Consider the following 19,167-nt stretch of genomic DNA (forward strand, 5'->3'; position numbering starts at 1 on the left):
GCTTGCTCCGGCCTCGGGGACGGACCTTGCACCTCGGGCTGGTCAGCCCCACGGACGCCTCCTCAGCCTCCAGGGGCCTTCACCCCGACGCGGGCTTCGAGACCCAAACCAAGTGTCCGACAGATGTCACCTCGGGCAGTTGGCCAGCCGGGGAGTCCGTCTCATCCTGCCGGTTCTCGAGACAGGTGACTTGCAGCATCACGAAGGTGCAGATCAACAGGAACCCGGGCCTGCCCGCGGTGCTGCTGACCAGGAGGATGGACATCTCCCTAAATGCCACCTTTCAGTACGACTGCCCGGTGGCTCACAGCTCTCAGACTAACTGGCAGGTCTTCTCTGTGCCCTCTCTCCGCCACCAGCCGGACTGGACGAAACCTCTGGTGGTGCCCGGCTTCCAGTTGGGGAAAGATCCAACAGTCATGCACATCCCCAAGAAAACGTTATCTTTGGGGGTGTACGTGTTTAATTTCTCAGTGATCCTGGCCCCCTCCTTGCCACAAGCTGCAGTGGACAAAGGCTCAGATAGCATCTACGTCTCGATCCTTAGTGACTTCCTGCAGGCGGTTCTTCTTGGGGAGGCCAACATGACAATTAAGTTCACAGACCAGCTGGTTCTGAATGGATCAACGTCCGTGGACCCAGATGTAGACGACCCTTTAGAGGGAGTCCAGTTCTCCTGGTTCTGCACCACAAATTCCAAGAACTACAACGGAGACAAAATAAACGTGATAAGCAAGGAAGTTTGCCTCCCAAAGCAGGTGGATCTCAAGCTGACCTGGGCCTCTGACCCTGTACTGACAATTTCCCCAGAAACACTTAGGGGGCGCCGCGTGTATTTTTTCAGAATGGTGATACAGAAGGCTCCCAGATCCGCATATGCTGATAAAAGGGTCCACGTGCTCCCAGCACGGGCACCGAAAGCAAGTATTTCGTGTATTGAAAACTGTGGCAGGGTTTTGGTTCTATCAGATCGGTTCTCTCTGTCTCTAAATTGCCCCGATTGTGCCAGAAGCCGGCAAGTGTACAAGTGGTCCATCCTGCGGGCTTCAGGGGTTGAGGTCGCATTTGATTGGTTGGGGCAGACTTCAACGGGGAGGAACAGCGATTCTTTGTCTATAAAAGCTTTTGCTTTTAGGAATTTTTCTGAAGCTCAGTTCTGGATTACTTTAGGTCTAGAAACTTGGGGTGGAGTGAACTTGAACCTCATTCATTCCTTTACTGTTAACTATGCCCCTGCAATTGGAGATTGCAAAATTAATCCAACTAGTGGGATTGCCTTTTTTACTAAGTTTGTTGTCCAGTGTAATAATTTTAAGGATCAGAACATCCCTCTGACATATAAAATGATCGTGTCTGATTTGTACGATGGCTTTGGCGAAATCAGTTCTTTAACAGAGAACACCTTGGGGCCCATCCTGTATGTGGGCAACGATCCCAAATGCCCCCCTTCCTTTCTCCCCGTCGGTGAGGGGGACAGTCATTACTCCTTGAAGGTCTTTGTCCAGGTGTATGACTCTCTGGCAGCTTTTTCTCAGGTGACTTTTTACGCCACTGTACAAGCTCCTACGGGCCAAGCCTCACCCCAGGCCATACTGAAGCAGTTAGTCAATTTCACCGTGGGACAGAATTCAGAGATCTCTGCTTCGCTTCAGAAGCAGGAGTTTTTGTTCGCGGGTTACTTAATGTACGTAGTGGCCTCCGTTCTGAACAGCATGAGACCCGAACCAGCCCTGCAGGCGGACAAAGCCTGGCTCCGGGAACACCTGGTCAACCAGTCTGCCCTCCTCCCCATGAACACCCTGATGGAGATTAACCAGGTGGTCACGGTGTTTGCCAAATTAACCCAGAGAACGTTGGAATTTCCTCTGGTTGCTCGGCCGTCTGCCACAGAGAGGATGTGGCAAGCGAATCGAGCCATCCAGCAGCATCAGCACAAAGGCCACAGCCTGCACTCGGAGCAGATAGAGATCATCAGCACCGGGATCCTGACCAGCCTGTCGAACATCCTAAAAATGGCCGACCCTCACGTAATTTTTGTCGACCCTTTCCGGGTCATACAGTCCCTGGCAGACACCATCCTGGCCGGCAAAGTGCCGGATGATGGGAGCACCGTGATGAGCTCCGCCAGCTTTACCATGTACGCCAGCAAGCTGGAAAAGTGGGCTGTTTCCAACCACAGGTTGGGCAACGAGAGAAACTGTCGAAATTGTTTCCAACCAACACTAAATGTGAGCAGCATTCCTCGTCTGCCTGCCAACGCTCCTGTTTCTGTGGTGTTCTGTGAGTTTGCAGACGACCCCTTCCCTTGGTTAAATTACCAGGACAGCCTTGCAGCAGATGTGGTTGGATTCAGATTGACGGGAGTCGCGGCCAACGGTGACAAGCTGGAGGTCACCCCCGACGCAGTGGACGTGTATGTCGGCAGGAGGAACCTGAGCGCTGCAGCTTTCAACCTCACCGTGGGCCCCGACCACGAGCCTGATAACGCCGACGAGTCCTCGAGGATGACGACGGGGGCGTTCCGCTTCGAAGTGGACAGCCATGTGGTGCGGGAGCTGCTGGTTCACATCGTGACGGAGGTGACAGTGCAGTTCACCGTGCTGGTGTACGCCGGCGGGCAGATCACCCCCTCCGCCTTGGTCGCCACCTTCCTCGTGCCCCACGGTATCCCTCCCATTGCCAACCAGAGCGGCCTGTTCGACCCGGCCTGTGCAGTGAGCGTGCCCCGCCTGGTTTGCCTCCCGCTGTCCCTGCTACAGGTCATAGCTCAGCGGGGCCGCTCGCCTGAGAGTGTCATAATCGTGGTTCTGAAGGCACCTCATTTTGTCATGCAGCCCAGTGACAAGCTGGTGAGGATTTCTCTTTTCAGTGTCCGCTGCCTGGACATGTACGGGGTCCAGAGCGACTGGACAGAAGACACCTGTGTCCTCGGGGAGAAGACCAGCTGGGACCGAGTGCACTGTGTCTGCAGGAAGGCCAGGCGGGCCCGGCGGCAGCTGGCCAACATTCCCTTGCACTTCCGCTACCTGACAGCCAAGGTGATCGTGCCCCCTAACCCTGTGGATCTACGGTTAGAGGCCATCAAGAATGTCACCCAGAACCCCGTGACACTCTTCGTCGTCCTTTTCATTCTGGTCACGTACATCGTCCTAGCTTTCTGGGCCTTGCACAGAGATGAAACAGACCAGTACCTTCGGGACCACGCCATAGTCCTCCCTGATAACGACCCTTACGATAACATATGTTACCTCGTCACTTTTTTCACAGGAAGCCGTTGTGGGTCCGGCACCAGGGCCAATGTTTTTGTCCAACTTACGGGGACACAGAGCACCAGCGATGTGCATTGTTTAAGTCACCCACATTTTAAAACTCTGTACCAGGGAAGCGTCCACACTTTCCTCCTAACGACCAGCAGGGACTTGGGGGACATTCAGTCCATCCGCGTGTGGCACAACAACGAGGGCCATGCCCCCGGCTGGTACTTAAGTCGAATCAAAGTGGAGAACCTTTTCAGCAGGCACATCTGGCTGTTCATGTGTCGCGAGTGGCTTTCTATCGAGACCTCTTTGGACAGAACGTTTCCCGTCACCGACCCCAATACGCCACTGCAGAGAATGGACTTCTTGCTCATCGATGCGACGGACAACCTGGCGAAGAGTCACCTGTGGTTCTCCGTGTTTGCCGGCGTCATTGCCCACGGCTTCAGTCGGCTGCAGCGGCTGTCCTGCTGCCTGGCCATGCTGCTGTCCAGCCTCCTGTGCAACATCATGTTCTTCAACCTGCACACGGAGAAGCAAGACAAACAAGACCAAGGGAACCGATATGTCAGATCGATGGTCATCGGCTTGGAGAGCGCCATGATCACCCTCCCGGTGCAGGTCATAATCACGGGGCTGTTCACCTACTCCCAGCGGAGACCGCAGGTGGCCCTGGACAAGGTGACGCCTCAGGAGTACCCCGAGGTGGCAGAGGCGAGCGGCCACTGGGAGGAGCGGCTGGAGAGGTGGCACGCCCAGGAGACGGCTGCAGAGGCGCGCTCCCAAGAGGCGCGGTCCCAGAAGGAGCACTCCCAGAAGATGCGCTCCCAGAAGGTGCGTTCCCAGAGGGCGCGCTCCCAGAGGGCACGCTCCCAGAGGGCACGCTCCCAAGAGCCACGTGCCCAGGAGTCACGCTCCCAGAAGGCGAGCGCCCGCAAGGCCCAGCAGTCCCTCACCAGGAAGCTCACAGGACGCCGTAAGTCTCTTTCCAAGAGGACCTCCAAAGCAGGGCACTCGCTTAGGAAAAAAGACAGCAAGGGCCCACACACCCCCGGCACCAACACCAACGCCAACGCCAACAACGAAAACATGAACAACAGTCCCCAGGTGCCCTCCGCACAGCCGCCACCCCCGCCCCAAGACCAAGAACCACAGGATCCACCTGCACCCTGGCCCCCACCCACAAAGCCCAGGACCACCCTGCCTGGGTGGTGGAAGTGGGTCGCGTGGTTCTTGGTCTTCGCCACTTCGGGGGTGTCCTCGTTCTTCATTGTGTTTTACGGCCTGACCTACGGCTATGAGAAGTCAATTGAGTGGCTCTTTGCATCGCTCTGTTCCTTCTGCGAGTCCGTTTTCCTGGTGCAGCCTTCGAAAATTATCCTCTTGACAGGCATGCGAACCAGCAGGCCCAAGTACTGCAAAAACCTCTCCTGGGTCAGCAACTATCGCTACACTGAGATCCAGCTGCAGGACCTCAGGCTGCGTCCCGAGGAGATGCACCAGCGGCACCAGGACGTCGCCCGCCTCCGAGGCAGCAGCATGTACCAGCCTCTCACGCAAGACGAAGTCGGGATATTCAGAAGGAAGAGGGCGCTCAAGAGGCGAGCCCTGCTGTTCCTGGGTCACTTCCTCACTCACTGCATCTTTCTAGCCCTGCTGCTGGGCCTCGTCGCCGTCCTCCGCCGCACGGACAGCTTCCGCTACAACCAGTTCATCCGCAGCCGCTTCTCTGTGGATCTTGCTACGGTCACCAAGCTGGACGACATCTACCCGTGGCTCCACAGCGCGCTGCTGCCTTTGTTCCACAACGACCTCCACCCAACGTTTCTTCCCGACAGCTCCTCCAAAATCCTCGGCCTCCCACTGCTGAGGCAGGTGAGGGCCGCGCCCGGCCCCAAGGCCTGTCGGCCGGCCAAGCGCTTTCCGCCCAACAGCATCGAAGGAGAGATTCGCTGCCATCCTGAGTACGGGGCCGACCCAGAGGACACCAGCGACCACCCCGGCTTCTGGAAGAAAGTTGCTAAGCGGGAGGCAGACAAGAACACCAACGGGTTTACCTATAAGCCTCCGGAGGAGAGGTGGGTGTACTACTCCTACGGACTTCTCCACACCTACGGGTCGGGGGGGTATGTTTTCTATTTCTTCCCAGACCAGCAGCAGTTTAATTCCACGCTGAGGCTCAGGGACCTCCAGAGCGGCCGCTGGCTGGACGAGAAGACGTGGGCTGTGATCCTGGAGCTGACCACGCTGAACGCGGACGCGGGGCTGCTCGGCAGCACTTCCGTCCTGTTCGAGGTCTCTCAGTTAGGGGCCGTGAACGCGAGCATATCCGTGCACTCCTTCTCGCTGGTGGATCTGAACAGAGACACGTCGGCAGAGATCTACCTGTACGTGGCCATTCTCGCGTTTTTCGTGGCCTACGTCGTGTACGAGGGCTACGTCATCACGCAGAAGGGGGCCTCCTACCTGGCCAACGCAAACAACTTGTTCAGCTTGGCACTCAAGTGCACCCTTGCCGTGCTGATTGTGCTGTTTCTCAGGAAATACTTCCTGGCCACTGCCATCATTCAGTTCTACTCATCGAACCCCGTGGATTTCATCCCCTTTCACGCCGTTGCGCAAGTGGACCGCGCCCTGGGGATCGTGTTGGGCCTCCTGCTGTTCCTGACCATTCTGAAGACCCTCAGGTATTTCAGGTTCTTTTACCACGTGCGCCTGGCTGAGCGGGTCCTCCAGACCGCCCTGCCCGGCATCTGCCACGTGGCGCTCCTGGTGTTCGTGTATTTCTTTCTGTTCGTGGCTTTTGGCCACCTGGTATTCGGTCAGCATGAGTGGGGCTACAGCACCGTGATCCGCGCCACGCAGACCGTCTTCTCCTACTGCACGGCAGCCCTCCGGGACGCGGAGTTTTCCAGCAACAGGGCCCTCGGGGTCCTGCTCCTCGCGGCGTTTGTGCTGCTGCTAGTCTGCGTACTGATCCACTTGTTTACGGCTGTGATCCTCTCTGCCTACAAGGCCCTGAGGCAGCCCGTGTATGAGGAACCTTCCGGCGAAGTGGAAGCCATCGCCTACCTGTGCGGCAAGCTCAGGACAGTGTTTGGCTTCCTGTGCTGCCAACCCAAGGCCCAAGAGCAGCGGGAGCTCTTCGTGGACATGCTCTACGGGAAGCCGGAGAGGCACAGCAGCCGCTACCTGGGGCTGAAGACCAGGAACATCAACGAGAAGAAGATGGTGTACCTGGTGGTGTGACCGGGACAGTTTCCGGGCTGCAGGCGAGGCTCTCCCACCTGTTCAGTTTAGAGGTTCCATCATGCTGTCTGCCTGTGTCCTGCACAATGCACACCGCCACATTTTATTGGGTTCCCACTCTCGGTCGCCACTTTTACGAACGTGACAGGAAGGAGTATAGCACACACCCAGGGCGGGGGAGTGGTGGCGCCAGACATCCTGGGATGAGCTCCCTGTAGGGGCACTGAGGGTCTTTGGAGCCCATAGCAGTTTAGAGGGTTAGAGACCCAGGTTTGGGGGAGGGAGCTAAAGATCTCCCCAATCTCCCCTCCCCGCCCCCCCCCACCTCGCTGGGAGTTCTTTTCACAGATCAGAGCTTCCTGACCTTTGTCCCCTGCAGCCCCCACATTCCAGCTGGGCCAGGGCCAGAGGGGCCTGTGGGGAGTTCTGGATGCGCCCTGAGTTTGGCATGCAGGGATGAGGAGCGTGGTCAGAAGTCTGAAGCTTCCCATCGACTCCCTAAGGCTCCTTCAAATTAAAGATGTAAAACCATAATATTTCCTGGCCACGAGACAGTTTTAGTTAGACAACAAGGGGCGCGCGTGGGCTCACTCTGAGCGGAGGCACCGGTTCTGTGTGTTGTACACCCAGCGTCTGGGCCTTCTGTTGTCTACCGCCTGGTGGATGGTTATTGGACAATAAAGAAAATGTGGTTTGTTTCAGAGAAACGCCTGGCAGCGGTTGTACTTCCCTCAGAAGCACGTTCCTTTGTGTAGATCCTGTATCAGAATTACGTGTGACTTCCGGGAGGCGTGCAGGGGCTTCTGCACGAGGCACCTACACGGCTCCTGCCCTGGAAGTCAGCCTGTGGGCGCTTGGTCCCAGGTGTTCCTCACTCGCCAGGCGGCCCTGCAACCCTGGCAGGCACCTAGGAGCTCCCAGGGGCTCCTCCTGGGGGGCTGCCTGCGAGCCTGGGGCGGCTGCGGTCTTCTCTGCCAGGTAAGAAACAGAGAGCTTCAGTGGCCCCAGCACGGCCCCTCACACGGTTAAGGTCAGAGGTCAGATCTGGGTTTTCTAAGTGCCCTTTGGGGAGGTCGCGGGGTTCACACTGCCCACTGCTTCTGACTGCAGGGCATGTTTGCAGTTAGCTCCTCTCTTAGCCACCTGAGTTTGGACCAGGTTGAAAGACAGAGTGACCGTGTGGGAGGGGCAAACGACTCTTTACTGATGGGGGCCAGCTTCGCTCTCTGAGATGCACTTGCCCACTGAGCTGCAGGATGAGGGAGGTTCGGCCCCAGGTGAGGGCCGCGCAGGGCCGGCCCCTCTGAGAGGCTTCTGAGACTGATGGCCTCTCTCCGGGCGCTCCGGAGGCCTCAGGGGCACACTAGTTGGCCTCCCTCCCAGGAAGACAGCTCCAGGGGTGCATAATGCTCACCCAGGTCAGCATAATGTCTCGGGACTCGGAGCTATGCCGCAGGAGAGGGAGTTACAGGGTCACAAACACAGGCCCAAGCGGACAGTCCTGCTGCGGGGCCTTCCACGCCCTGGGAGAGCAGAGCTGCGGGGCCCCTGGTCAGGGAGAGCCAGGGCCAGTATTTCTCGTCCATTAGAAACAGACGTGGAATTACAGCTTTATCAGGGTAACGGGGACCAGGGACACAAATCAAAACTCTGAAGCCATTTTCACAGGACGTGTCGACAATTTCTAAGAGTCTTCCGGGACTCCCCTTTTCCTGTCGTATGTCCAGAAAGAGGGTGGGTATATTCCAGAACATGTTGTCCATAGCTCTAAACCAACTCCTTCCCAAGTCTGTATGGCACAGGAAGACACATAGTCCCAATTCAGCCCCCTCTGAACACGTCTGACATGCAGAGCCGTGCCCTTCATCTGCGTTAATGACGAAGACTTGCTTTAAGGCCTGCTTCTGTGTGTCATACTGTTAAGACACTTACTTAGAAACTACACAACACTGAAGGCACTTTATCCACAGGCAATAGACACAGTAGGTCCTCAAATAACATTGTCCTGCCCAACCTCATGTTGTTATAACATTGATGAGAAGAAAAATAAATCAATTCCTATTCTGGCGGGGGCCCCTGTGCGAAGTGTGTGTGCCCTCAGGCTGCGTGGGTTTTCTCATTTCCTCCCAGGGCCGAAAATGTGCCTGGTAGGTGCCCTGGCCTGTCTCACCTGCCCCAGGCACAGTGAGTGTGGGTGAGCGTGACCGATGTTCATGGTTCAACTCTAAACCTAAAGCTTCAAGGGTTTTATGGACCATTCAAGTTGATACTCAGCAGAGTGAAGTTTCTTCCAAGGGCAATCATTAAGAACTAGCGACAAACTATGACTCAGGAGAGGCTGTGTAACTCGGTGCCTCGCGGGACTGGAGGCCAGAAGTGAGGTGGGGGTTCCGGCAGCAGGGTGAGGAGAGCCTGGGAGCTGAAGGATGGAGGGGCCCAGGTCACCCGGGGCTTCGCAGGCCATAAGGGCTCCGGAGGAGCGCGGTGACATGGCGCAAGCGCACACGGCTTCACAAAGGTCCAGTTAACACCAGGGCTCGCGCAGAACCCATCACTCAGTTGCCTTACGGGGCGCACTCGGCCCTGCCTGCGGCCAGGGGCTCGGGCGCGGACAGGGCGCAGGAAGCTTGCGCGCTCAGACCAGGACACTCAGGCTCCGGCGCGTGGTCAGCGGCCTTGGACCTCCGCGCAGTCAGGTTATTTGCCAGCCGCGCCCCGGCGGCCTCGACTCTGCAGAGCCCGGTGGAAAGCTCGGGAAGAAGCCGAGAACGGTAGAGCACCCAGACCGCAGGCCAAGTAGGCGTCCCCCGGCCGGAGAAAGGCCAGGCCGCCCCCAAAATCCAGGGACCGAGAGGACACAGCGGAGGCGGAAGTCCGACCAAAGCTCCCTCCCGCGCTGCGCATGCGCCCGGGCTCCTGGGACTGGGAGAGGAACCGCGCACGCGCTGTGGGCGGTCAAGGAATGGGGGTGGTGCCAGGGGGGGCCGCGCAGGCGCTGTGGTGAGAGTCGCTGCCCCGCGGCGCCAGGGACAGGACTCCCGGAGGTCTAGGGAAAGGCCACAGGGTGACGGCGGAGCCCCCGCGGCCGGTCCTGGACGTGCGGGGCCCTCCGGACACGGAGAGGGGCATTTTAGGAAACACGAGGAAGAGTCAAATGAAGAGGTTCGGAATAAACAGCAGAGGGACGAAGAATGCCTTCAGAGGGCACGTGGAAGGGTGGTGGAGCCAGGTCCCCACGGGCCAAGGAATAAGAGATGAATGGACTGGACCCCAGACCCCAGAAGGCCCCGCGCTGAGACGGGGAAGGAGCGAAAGCAACGGGCCCAGAGCAGCGGGGTAAGCCCCGTGGGACAGCGAGCAGCCCAACACACAGGGACCCCAAACTGGACACACACCAACAGCGGCAGCTCCATGATGCAAAGGAAATGCATTTTAGTAAACACTGCCTTTATAATTCTTCAAAGTGTGTGTGTACATTTTGGGGGGACGCCTTACAATGGCACTTGGAACCCCAACAGAAGAAGAGGGAGAAAGAACAGGGCTATCACGGTTAAGACTTTCCCAAAATAATGGAAGTTACCAAAGCACAGGCCAAAGACTTCAAAGTACAAGCGGGATAAAAAACTTTAAAAGAAAAAAATTATATATATATATATATATTTTTATTGATTTTCAGAGAGAAAGGGAGAAAGAAGAATTAATTAGCTGCCTATTGCACGCCCTCTACTGGGGATTGAGCCTGAAACACAGGCATGTACCATGACCTGGGATATATAGTTATTCTTTCTTTTGTTTTTTCCCAAAACTGCTGAAAGCCAAAGACAAAACATCTCCAAGGCGGCCAGAGGGAAACTCCATAGGCAGATGTGGGGGAGCCGTCCTGGTGGAGGGAACAGCAAGAGCAGAGGCCGATGAAGGTTAGTACGTGAGCCTGGTGTGTGAGGGGTCGTGAGGGGAAAAGATAACCCCCGTCTGACAGGGTCTCCACTGTCAAGGAAGGGAGTTGTTCTGTAGTCAGTACGGGGGCCCCTTGGGTTGGATGCGCCACTCAGAGCCTTGAATTTTGTAAAATCCTGCTGAGTTTTGTCATGCTTTTTACACATCTGTTGAAATGATATATACTGCTTTTTATACATCTTTGGAAATGATGAGTACTGGCTTTTTTTCTGTTACTATGAAAAGTTCCATTCGTTGGCTTCTGAGTGTTAAACCAACCTTGCATTCCTTGAGTCTAGTGGAATTGAATCCACTCAGGCATGATGCATTCGGCTTCCTCTATGTTGTTATTGAATTCAGTTTGCTAATACGTTGCTAAACATTTTTGTATCTGGGTTCATGAAGGATGTTGGTCTGTAGTTTTTGGGTAATTGCTTTGTCTGGTTAACGGTATCAAGGCAATCCTGGCAGTTTTGGTGTACTGGCCTCATAAAGTCACTGAGCAAGTGTTTCTCTCTTTGCATTCTGAAATAATTTCTATATGTTGGTACTGCTTCTCCTTTAAATGTTTAACAATTTGAGGTTAAGCCATTTTGGCATGATATTTTTTGTGTGTGTGTGGGGGGGGAGGTTATTTCAGTTTTTAGGAAAAATTTATATTATGAAATTTCTGAATAGACATAGAGCTATTCAGGTTTTCTGTTTCTATTTGAGTCACTTTTGATAATTGGTAGGTTTCTTTTTTCCAAGAAATCTGTCCATGTCAGCTAAATTGTCACATTTATTTGGTAAAAAGTTGTTCACAATATCCCCTTATTTTCCTTTTAATGTCTGTAGTTCTAGTGATGTCCCCTCTCTCATTCCCAATTGTGGTATTTTGCATCTTCTCATTTTCTTGCTCAGTCTAGTTAGAAGTTATCAACTTTATTGATGTTTTGAAATAACCAGTCTTGGTTGTACTGATCCCCCTCCCCCGCCCCCGCCCCCATTGTTTATCACTTTCTATATGTTTGATTTCTGTCCTTTATTATTTTCTTCTTTGATTTATGTTGGGTTCAATTTTTTTTCTAGCTTCTTAAAGTAGAAACTTAGATGGTTAGTTTTAAACCTTCCCCATTTTAAATATTAAAGCCAGTGAATTTCCCGGCAGGCACTGTCTCAGCTGTGTATCTTGATATGCTGTATTTCAGTTTTCGTTTAGTGAAAATATCTTCTAATTTCCCTCTTTGAACTATGATTTAGTTAGAATTATATTGTTTAACTTCCAGGTATTTGGAGGTTTTTAGAGTATCTTTTTGTTATGATTTTAATTTAATTGTTTTGGGATTGGAGAACGTACTCTGCAATTCCAAGTATTTTTTATTGTCTGAGGCCTATTTTGTGGCACGGCATAGAATCTCTCTTGGTAAGTGTCTCACGTGCACTTGAAAACAATGTGTGACCTTGTGGAGGTCTTGGACTTTGACCTTGAGGCTCCTGGTCTAAGGGGCTCCCTTCGTCTTCTCCGTTAGAGCATGCAGCCAGGGCTTCGAGAGATGGGTAGGGTTTGGTTCTGAAGGTGGCGGGCCCTGCATCTTGATCTTGCAGATGGCGTGTGAGGCAGAGCACCGTCCCCTGGGTGTGTTTGAGTGCCAGCTCTGTGCCTTGGCAGCTCCATACAGCTATGTGGGGCAGAAGCCCCCCGACACCCAGTCTGTCATGTGAGTATCCATGCCCAGGGGCCCAGGAGTGCGCACTGGCTCGTGCCCCGGTGGGAGTGAGTCCTGAGGACCAGCTTGCTGTGATCTGCCCGGGGAAGGCCTGGAGTGGGTCCCAGCGCTTGATTCCTGACCTTCAAGTTGTCCTTCACCAAATGCCACATGATGGGGAAGCGGACCAGTAGTTACTCACGTAGGGCAAGTGGCAGGGCAAAGCTCCTTCCTGCTGGCGGGGTTCCTCTGCTGACGGGACAGGGGTGTCTCTCGGAACCCTGTGGGTCTCCCTCCGGTGTGCGGTGTGAGGCCAGCACCCGACACAGGTGCGATGCACCTGTTTTCCCCGCGGGGAGGCAGGCAGTTTGGGAATGGGCATCACCCTCTCGGTGAGGGGAGGGCTTAGAGGGCGTGGATGGAGGCCTCGGGGCCCGGCCCCATCCTGTGAGTCAGGTCAGGGCCCCTCTGTGGGCTGAGGAGTGGTGGCCCCGCTGCGGTGGTTTCAGAGCCCAGAGCAGGGGCCAGCCCCACCCCCACTGAGCTCCCAGCAGCAGAGGTTCCAGCGGCATCACTTCCTGTCCCACAGCCTCTTGGAGGAGAGCTACGTCATGAAGGACCCCTTCACCCCGGACAAGGACAGGTTCCTCATCCTGGGCTCCAGGTGCAGTGTCTGTGGCCGGCTGGTGTGTGTGGGCCCGGTGGGTAAGCCACACGACTGCCTCGCTTCCACCCTCACGCCCCCCGCTCCCGGGCTGGGACCCCACACGCGTGACTGTGGGAGAGGTAGCACGTGAGCCTTTCCCAAGGGCGGTGTGAGCACCAGTTTTCCTCTCCATGGGGTCCCCGGACCCTCAGTCACCAGGTGGCCTGGGGGGTTCTTAGAGGCCAGCTGGTCTACCTCATTTTGGGTGGTCCCTCCGCCATCTTAGGGCGGAAGACGTGCAGAGGGCACCCTGGGTCAGCCAGGGTCTCTGTGGGGTCCGAGGGGTCCAAGTAGATTTTGGGAGGTTCTGCACCACCCCAGTGGCCCTCACAGGCCCCTCACCACGGGTGCTGACCGTCTCTCTGGCTGTCCTTGGGGACCCGCAGAGCAAGGGACCGTGCTCTCCCGAGCATTTGTGTGCCAGGCCCTGTGCTTGGAGCTGCCTTAACCCTGGGCGTCCTTCAGTCCCCTCCCCCCAAACCCAGCCAGGTGAGGCAGGACTGCACCCATTTGGCAGCTGAGGAAGCCAAGGTCCCAGAGGCTGCGGGCCCAGTGCCCAGCACGGCTGAGCCTAGTGTTTGAGAACCCACGAACAGCGCAGTGGGTTGGTGCAGCTGAGTGCGGCCCTGTAATCCGAGTGATCCTGCCCCGAGGGGGCCCTGAGCGTCCTGCCTGGGGGTGGTCACCTCCCAGCCCCTCAGAGGCACAAAGGCCCCTGCAATGAGGCCTCGCCAAGTGTTGAAAGCCCCGGACACCCGTGCCTGCAGGGCTGCCCCTGGCACGCACCCCCGCCCCCATTTCTTTTTCTCTCAGGCGGCTGGCCAGGCCCCTGGGCCACGGTCTCCCTCTTGCTCTTCTGGCTCCGCTGCACCCTCCCCACCTCCTCTCAGCTGCCCGTGCGTCCTGGGGCCCGCCCAGCCCCTGCCCACCTGTGCCTGTGCCCGTCCTCAGCCTGCCCTCCTCCTCCAGGAATGCAGTCTGTTCTACTCCAAGAGGTTCTGCCTCCCTTGTGTCCAGAAGAACCTCCAGGCCTTCCCCCAGGAGATCCGGCAGGACCTGGAGAAAAGGAAAGGCCCCGCGAAGAGGCCGGCCGACCAGCCCAGCTCGCAGGCCTGAGCCGGCGTCGGAGACCCGGGTCAGGGGCTGAGCTGGGAGCCACCGTGTGGCCTTGTTCTGGAGCCGCACAGAGGAGGCACCTGGGAACCCCGCCCCGACTCCAGAGCTCGCTCAGTGCTGAGTGCGGGCAGGAGCCAAGGGGCGCCCAGGCTCTCAAGGGGCTGGGGCCCCACCCTCTGCAGGTCCTCCCGGCTGTGTCCTGCTCCACACGGCTGGGCTGGAGGGCCCTGCGTCCTTCCCACGAGGGGTCAGATCCAGGGGTTGTCTCCACGCGCCACGCTGCTCTGCTGGGCCCTGAACACAGCCGTGCGGGGCAAAGGCCGCTGCCGTGGGGCTGTCCCCATGTGCGGACCTCTGGCTCCCGCAGTGGGCGGGGGGAGCGTGTGCTCCCTCTGGCTCTGGTTCCAGCCCCTGGCCCCCGGCTCCCTCCCCTCACGCCCTTGCCTCGGAGCCTTCTGTTGCTTGCCTGCCCCTCTCCCCAGCGAACTCAGCCTCGGGCCTGCGGAGGCCAACCCCACAGCCTCAGCATTGCGCGTGGGAGCTCACCTCCTGTCTGCTGGTTCCTGGCGGCGGGTGCTGTCCTGCGTCATCTTACAGTTGCTGCGTGGCCACCGTCCCAGCCCTGAGTGAGAAATGTGAATAAAGAGCCGTTTCCATCTATCCATGTGCCGGGTTTATTCTCAGATGCCAACACCTAGAAAGCTTTCCCTGCTTCATGTCATTTTACACAAATGGACACCCTGTTCAGGGCCACGCTGTTGGGGCGCACCCTGAGCAAGCGGCACGCGGTGGGGGACGTGCCGGCGGAGGGCCCACCCACTGCCTGGGGTTTGGCTTCAAACCCAGCGCTGCGTCCCACAGCATCACTCAAATGCAACACATAATTTTTAAAAATAGTTTATTTTTAAAACCATTAAGGCAAATGGTACCCTGAAATTAACTCTTTACATTCATCAGTCTTACAGTAGGACATTCCAATTATGTAAGTTACCACAGTCAGGATATAAATCAATATATATGACCAGTTCAGTTTCCTAATGGGAAAGTGAATAGGACCCAAGATTTTGAAAAGTTAGTTATTTTATAGCCGTTTCCTAATTGCCTGGCACCACGATCAGGGGACGCGATGAGCAGGATGCCCTGTACCCTTTGCTGCTCCCCGCACCCTGCTGTGCGGGGCCCTGGACCCACCCAGACAGGAGAGCGAGCGCCTGGGGTGGACGTGGTGCCCGCTGGGAGGGTCTGTGTGGGAGCGTCTCCGTGCAGCACAGAAACCAGGGTCCAGCAGCCCCCAAAGGCTTAGAGTACAAGGCACCCAGGAACGGTGGTGACAGTCCGCGCCAGGGGACGAAGCTCAGGCCTGTGGAGATCTGCGTGGCCTGACTTGGACCCGGGCCCCGGGCGGGACAGGTGCACCCCCAGGGGGAACTTCGCTAAGATCTGGGAACAGCGTGGCGGGGGGACAGGACTCCTGGCCCGCGGTTCCTGCTTTCTGCTTCGGGTTGGGCCGCCTGAGGCTGCCAGGCAACCAGCCGGTGCCCGTGTTCCACCAGGACACGGGAGAGGGCGCAGTTCTTTGGTAAAAACCCACAGCCCGAGTTCCCTGTGGAGGCCTGGCCTGGAGAGACACTGCTGTGCAATGGGTGGCGCCTCGCCCGGGGCTAGGGCGGCCGCGCTGTGCGCAGGGGACAGACTCACGCGACATACATAAACTCTGTGGCTCGGGGCGTGTGTGCGTGCGGGTCTGCCTGGGTCCTGCCGCTTCAGCTCCGCCCCCAAGCCACGCCAGGAAGAGGATACGTCCATTAACACTGATTCCAAAAAACCCAGACGTTTCTTATTAGACACATGATTGTAAGTTAGTAAAATATTTATATTAGGATTTAAAAAAAATTCAAATCACAGTATTGAAGATACAGCTAGTCACATGGTTCTTTTCACCGAACAGTGTAGAAAAGGCAGTGATGCGTGACCACAGATACTGCTGTCGGACTGAGCGAGTGCGTGGCCACCATGGCTCCTGAGGCACATTCTCCTTTGGGCCTGGAAAGAGGCCCGACCGACTGTGCTTTTGAAACGAGAAGACATTCCCGCAGTGAGTGGTTTCACTGGAGAGGATGGGCCAGTCCCTTGTCTTCAGGGGAGTCGAGGCCGCTCCCCGGCTCCTGTCCCGGGAGGTGGGACACTAGTGCATTGTGATCGGGGGTAGGGCAACGGGTGCCGAGGAGGCCGGGGTGTTCCCTGCTCTGGAGGAAAACATGGAGTCTTCTCACATTTGACTCAAATAGCGAACCTATTTTAAGTGAGAGAGAGAGAGAGAGAGAGAGAGAGAGAGAGAGAGAAAGACCAAACCCAGGACTGAATGTGCTGTCCCTGCTGAGAGAAACGATGTTGCTTCGGTGTTTTTGCAGGCGATGCATTTCACAACCGAGGCCACCGAAGTCCCTGATGTCACGTTGCTTCAGTCACCGTGTGCCCTTGCCCAGGGGTGCCGTTGCCAAGATTCCCACAGGACGCGGCTGCATTCCCGCTGGGCCCGTCACTTGGCGTGCCACCCCCTCGCCTGGGGCGTTGGGGGGAGGAAGCGGTGATATTTCTTGTGTCTCCTGTTGAAATTTTGAGAAGCACGTGGCCAGGGGCGACCCCGCCGGATGGGAGAAGGCGCCCGTGCGGGGGGAGCAGCACGGAGGGGCCTGGGCGGCCTCCCTCCTGCTCTCAGGGGCCACTTTCTTTTGTTTTTACTTTTTAATGTGCCTGTGGCCCGCTCTACCGAAGTAAAGTTTAAGAAATGGCTGCATTCCACAAAAGTAGCGTCACGGCAAGCATTACGGAATTATTAAAACTAGACCAAGGAGGCATCGTTTAGCGCCCAGTATCACACTTTAGTTGTTAGAGTACAGCTCCCAGGGCAGTGATGGCGAACCTTCTGAGCTCGGCGTGTCAGCGTTTTGAAAAACCCTAACTTCACTCTGGTGCCGTGTCACATATAGACATTTTTTGATCTTTGCAACCATAGTAAAACAAAGACTTATATTTTTGATATTTATTTTATATATTTAAATGCCATTTAACACAGAAAAATCAACCAAAAAAATGAGTTCACGTGTCACCTCTGACCCGCGTGTCACAGGTTCGCCATCACTGTCCCGGGGCAATACAACGCCCGACCCAGACCAAATGCATGGCCTTTGTCTCCTGCTCCTGCTCCACAGGTGGGGGCCAGTGACCATTGTCTTGAAGTGGATTAAAATGGCACCTAAAGATGTATGTACGTCTCAGCAGACCATGGACCTCGACCTTGGGAGCCTGATCTTCGCTCTCTGGGCAGGAGGACCCGCCGGGAGACGCCCCTGGACTTGGAGGGAAGCGCCAACTCCACGCCTTGGAGCCCGCGGTCAGGAGGCGCGGCCGGCCCTGCAGGCGCGAGTCCACGCTGCTTGTCACACCTGCACCTGCTCCCAGCACACCCGCGCCTGTCCTGGAGCCTCCCGCTGCAGGCGCCATCCGCAGCCAGTGGACACGCAGGCCCGAGCGGAATCGCTAACTCCTGAGGCAGCCCCCCAGGGGAGCTGCCAGCACTTGTCTTCCTGGTGGCGTCTGCGTCGTGAAAGGCCACGCGGGAGGAGAGGTACTTGGAGGGGGCTGCTTCCCTGGTTCCCGGAAGCCCCCGACCGCAGGCCAGGCCACTGGTCGAGTCTGTGTCAGCCGGGCGTGCTGGCCTGGCTGGTTGAAACAGTGGACCCGCATTTAGACGGCGTTCCTGAGACACTCCCGAAGCAGGACCACGGGGAAAGGCCAAACGCCGCTGCACCTCCACCACTGCGGCCCCTGTGCCCGTGTCACTGGTTTGCAAAGCGGGCGGGAGGCGGGAGGCGGGAGGCGCCTGGAGCCAGGCAGAGAGGCGCAGGGGGAGCCAGGGCAGACCCGGGGGAGGCATCTCTTTCAGAGCCCGAGCAGGAGCCCCAGCCTGGCTTGTGCATGGCTGCGGCAGTTGGTGCTGCGGCGGCCTCGCGTGGGTGTCACGGGCCTGGCCTTCCTACTGCTCCAGCCCTGTCTCGCCCCCTCTCAGCCTCACTACGCCCACAGCAGCCTCTGCACACGCATCTTTGATGCTCCCTTTAAACAACAGAAGCTCCTTTAAAAGTCACTTATCCTGCCGTTTCTGCGTGTGGTGGGGGCGGGGCGGGCCTGCAGCCTCGAGCCCTCATCAGCAGGTCGGGCCGGAGGGGTTCGAGCACCTTCGCTGAGCCAGCGCCTGCGGACTCTCTGTTGAGGTAGCTGAGTTGCGGTGGCTCTGGGACACCAGTGGCCGGGCCGACAGTTCCCTCCCGTCTCACAGCAAATAAGGGGCCTGTGCCTCGGGCTCTGCCGGGTCCCGGACCCTCCACAGTCCTGGCCGCCCTTGCCTTCGTAAGCAGCGCAGCAGCTCCAGCTGAGCCGTCCTGGGCCCTGAAGTGCAAAGCAAGGGCCCCGTCCAATGGGGGTGCGCTCGGGGCTCCCTGGGCGGCCGCACACGCATCTCCCTGGCATGACTTGCGCAGCTGCACCCCCGCCGGGGAAGGTCGCAGGGACCCGGGGAGCAGGGTGGGAGGAAGGACCGGCCTGGCAGTCACTGTTGTGGATCCTGCTGTCGCCAGAACTGGGAGCGGCACCCGCAGGGCCTCGCCCACAAGCTGCAGAGATGCCAGGGTGCGGGATGGGCGGAGGGACCAGGCAGCGGAGCTGGAGCTGCTGCAGTTGGGAGAAGGGGAGGCCGGTCTCCTTTGTGGCCTCAGCGCAGGACCAGGAGCCGGTGACAGTGGCCGAGGGCTGCCCTCTGCGATGACAAGTCAAGGCCGTGAAGACGCCGGGTGAACAGACTTGCTGGCGCAGGTCCTGGGGGGCATCCCCCGGAAGAGGCGGCTTCACACTCTGGTTGGCGGCTTCTGGAACCTTCTAGGCCGCGCGGGCTGTCCTCTGTGCAGGCGGGTGAGCCCACGGACACAGCAAGCACGCCTGACGCCTCCACGAGTCCAGGTGAAAGGCCACAGGATGCCGAGCTGCTCGGTGGCTGTGCCGCTGGGAGGAAGTGTGTGCGCGGACCCGGAACGTCTGAGTGGCCGTCAGAGAGGCTGCATCACAACGAATGGGAACATGACTTCCTGTCGCCAGGTGAGCCGCACCAGTGCCTTCAAGCCGAGGCCACGTGTGGCCGCCTCGGCGCTGCACCAGGGAC

General features: G+C 57.4%; 2 protein-coding genes across 4 annotated transcripts; both read left to right on the top strand.

Moving 5' to 3' along the window:
* Positions 1-5: 5 nt before the first annotated feature.
* PKDREJ (polycystin (PKD) family receptor for egg jelly) lies at positions 6-8,014 on the top strand (the record flags this gene model as incomplete). The annotated part of the gene is made up of 1 exon (XM_015570737.1): positions 6-8,014. A coding segment is annotated over one exon (6,501 nt), but the record flags the coding sequence as incomplete, so codon positions are not given.
* A 1,493-nt stretch (positions 8,015-9,507) lies between these two features.
* CDPF1 (cysteine rich, DPF motif domain containing 1) lies at positions 9,508-14,610 on the top strand. Of its 3 annotated transcripts, none has more exons than XM_015570743.1 (5): positions 9,508-9,842; positions 10,322-10,423; positions 12,030-12,142; positions 12,720-12,831; positions 13,806-14,610. In XM_015570743.1, exons 2-5 carry the CDS (start codon positions 10,418-10,420, stop codon positions 13,950-13,952), a joined length of 378 nt encoding a protein of 125 aa, XP_015426229.1. In that variant the 5' UTR covers positions 9,508-9,842; positions 10,322-10,417; the 3' UTR covers positions 13,953-14,610. The 3 variants fall into 3 exon arrangements, with proteins under 3 accessions (XP_015426229.1, XP_015426230.1, XP_015426231.1); XM_015570744.1 differs by having other exon boundaries at positions 9,508-9,668; XM_015570745.1 differs by having other exon boundaries at positions 9,508-9,668; positions 10,328-10,423.
* Positions 14,611-19,167: the final 4,557 nt, after the last annotated feature.

The sequence above is a fragment of the Myotis davidii genome, unplaced genomic scaffold, assembly GCF_000327345.1.
Source record: "Myotis davidii unplaced genomic scaffold, ASM32734v1 scaffold67, whole genome shotgun sequence".
Taxonomy (NCBI): domain Eukaryota; kingdom Metazoa; phylum Chordata; class Mammalia; order Chiroptera; family Vespertilionidae; genus Myotis; species Myotis davidii.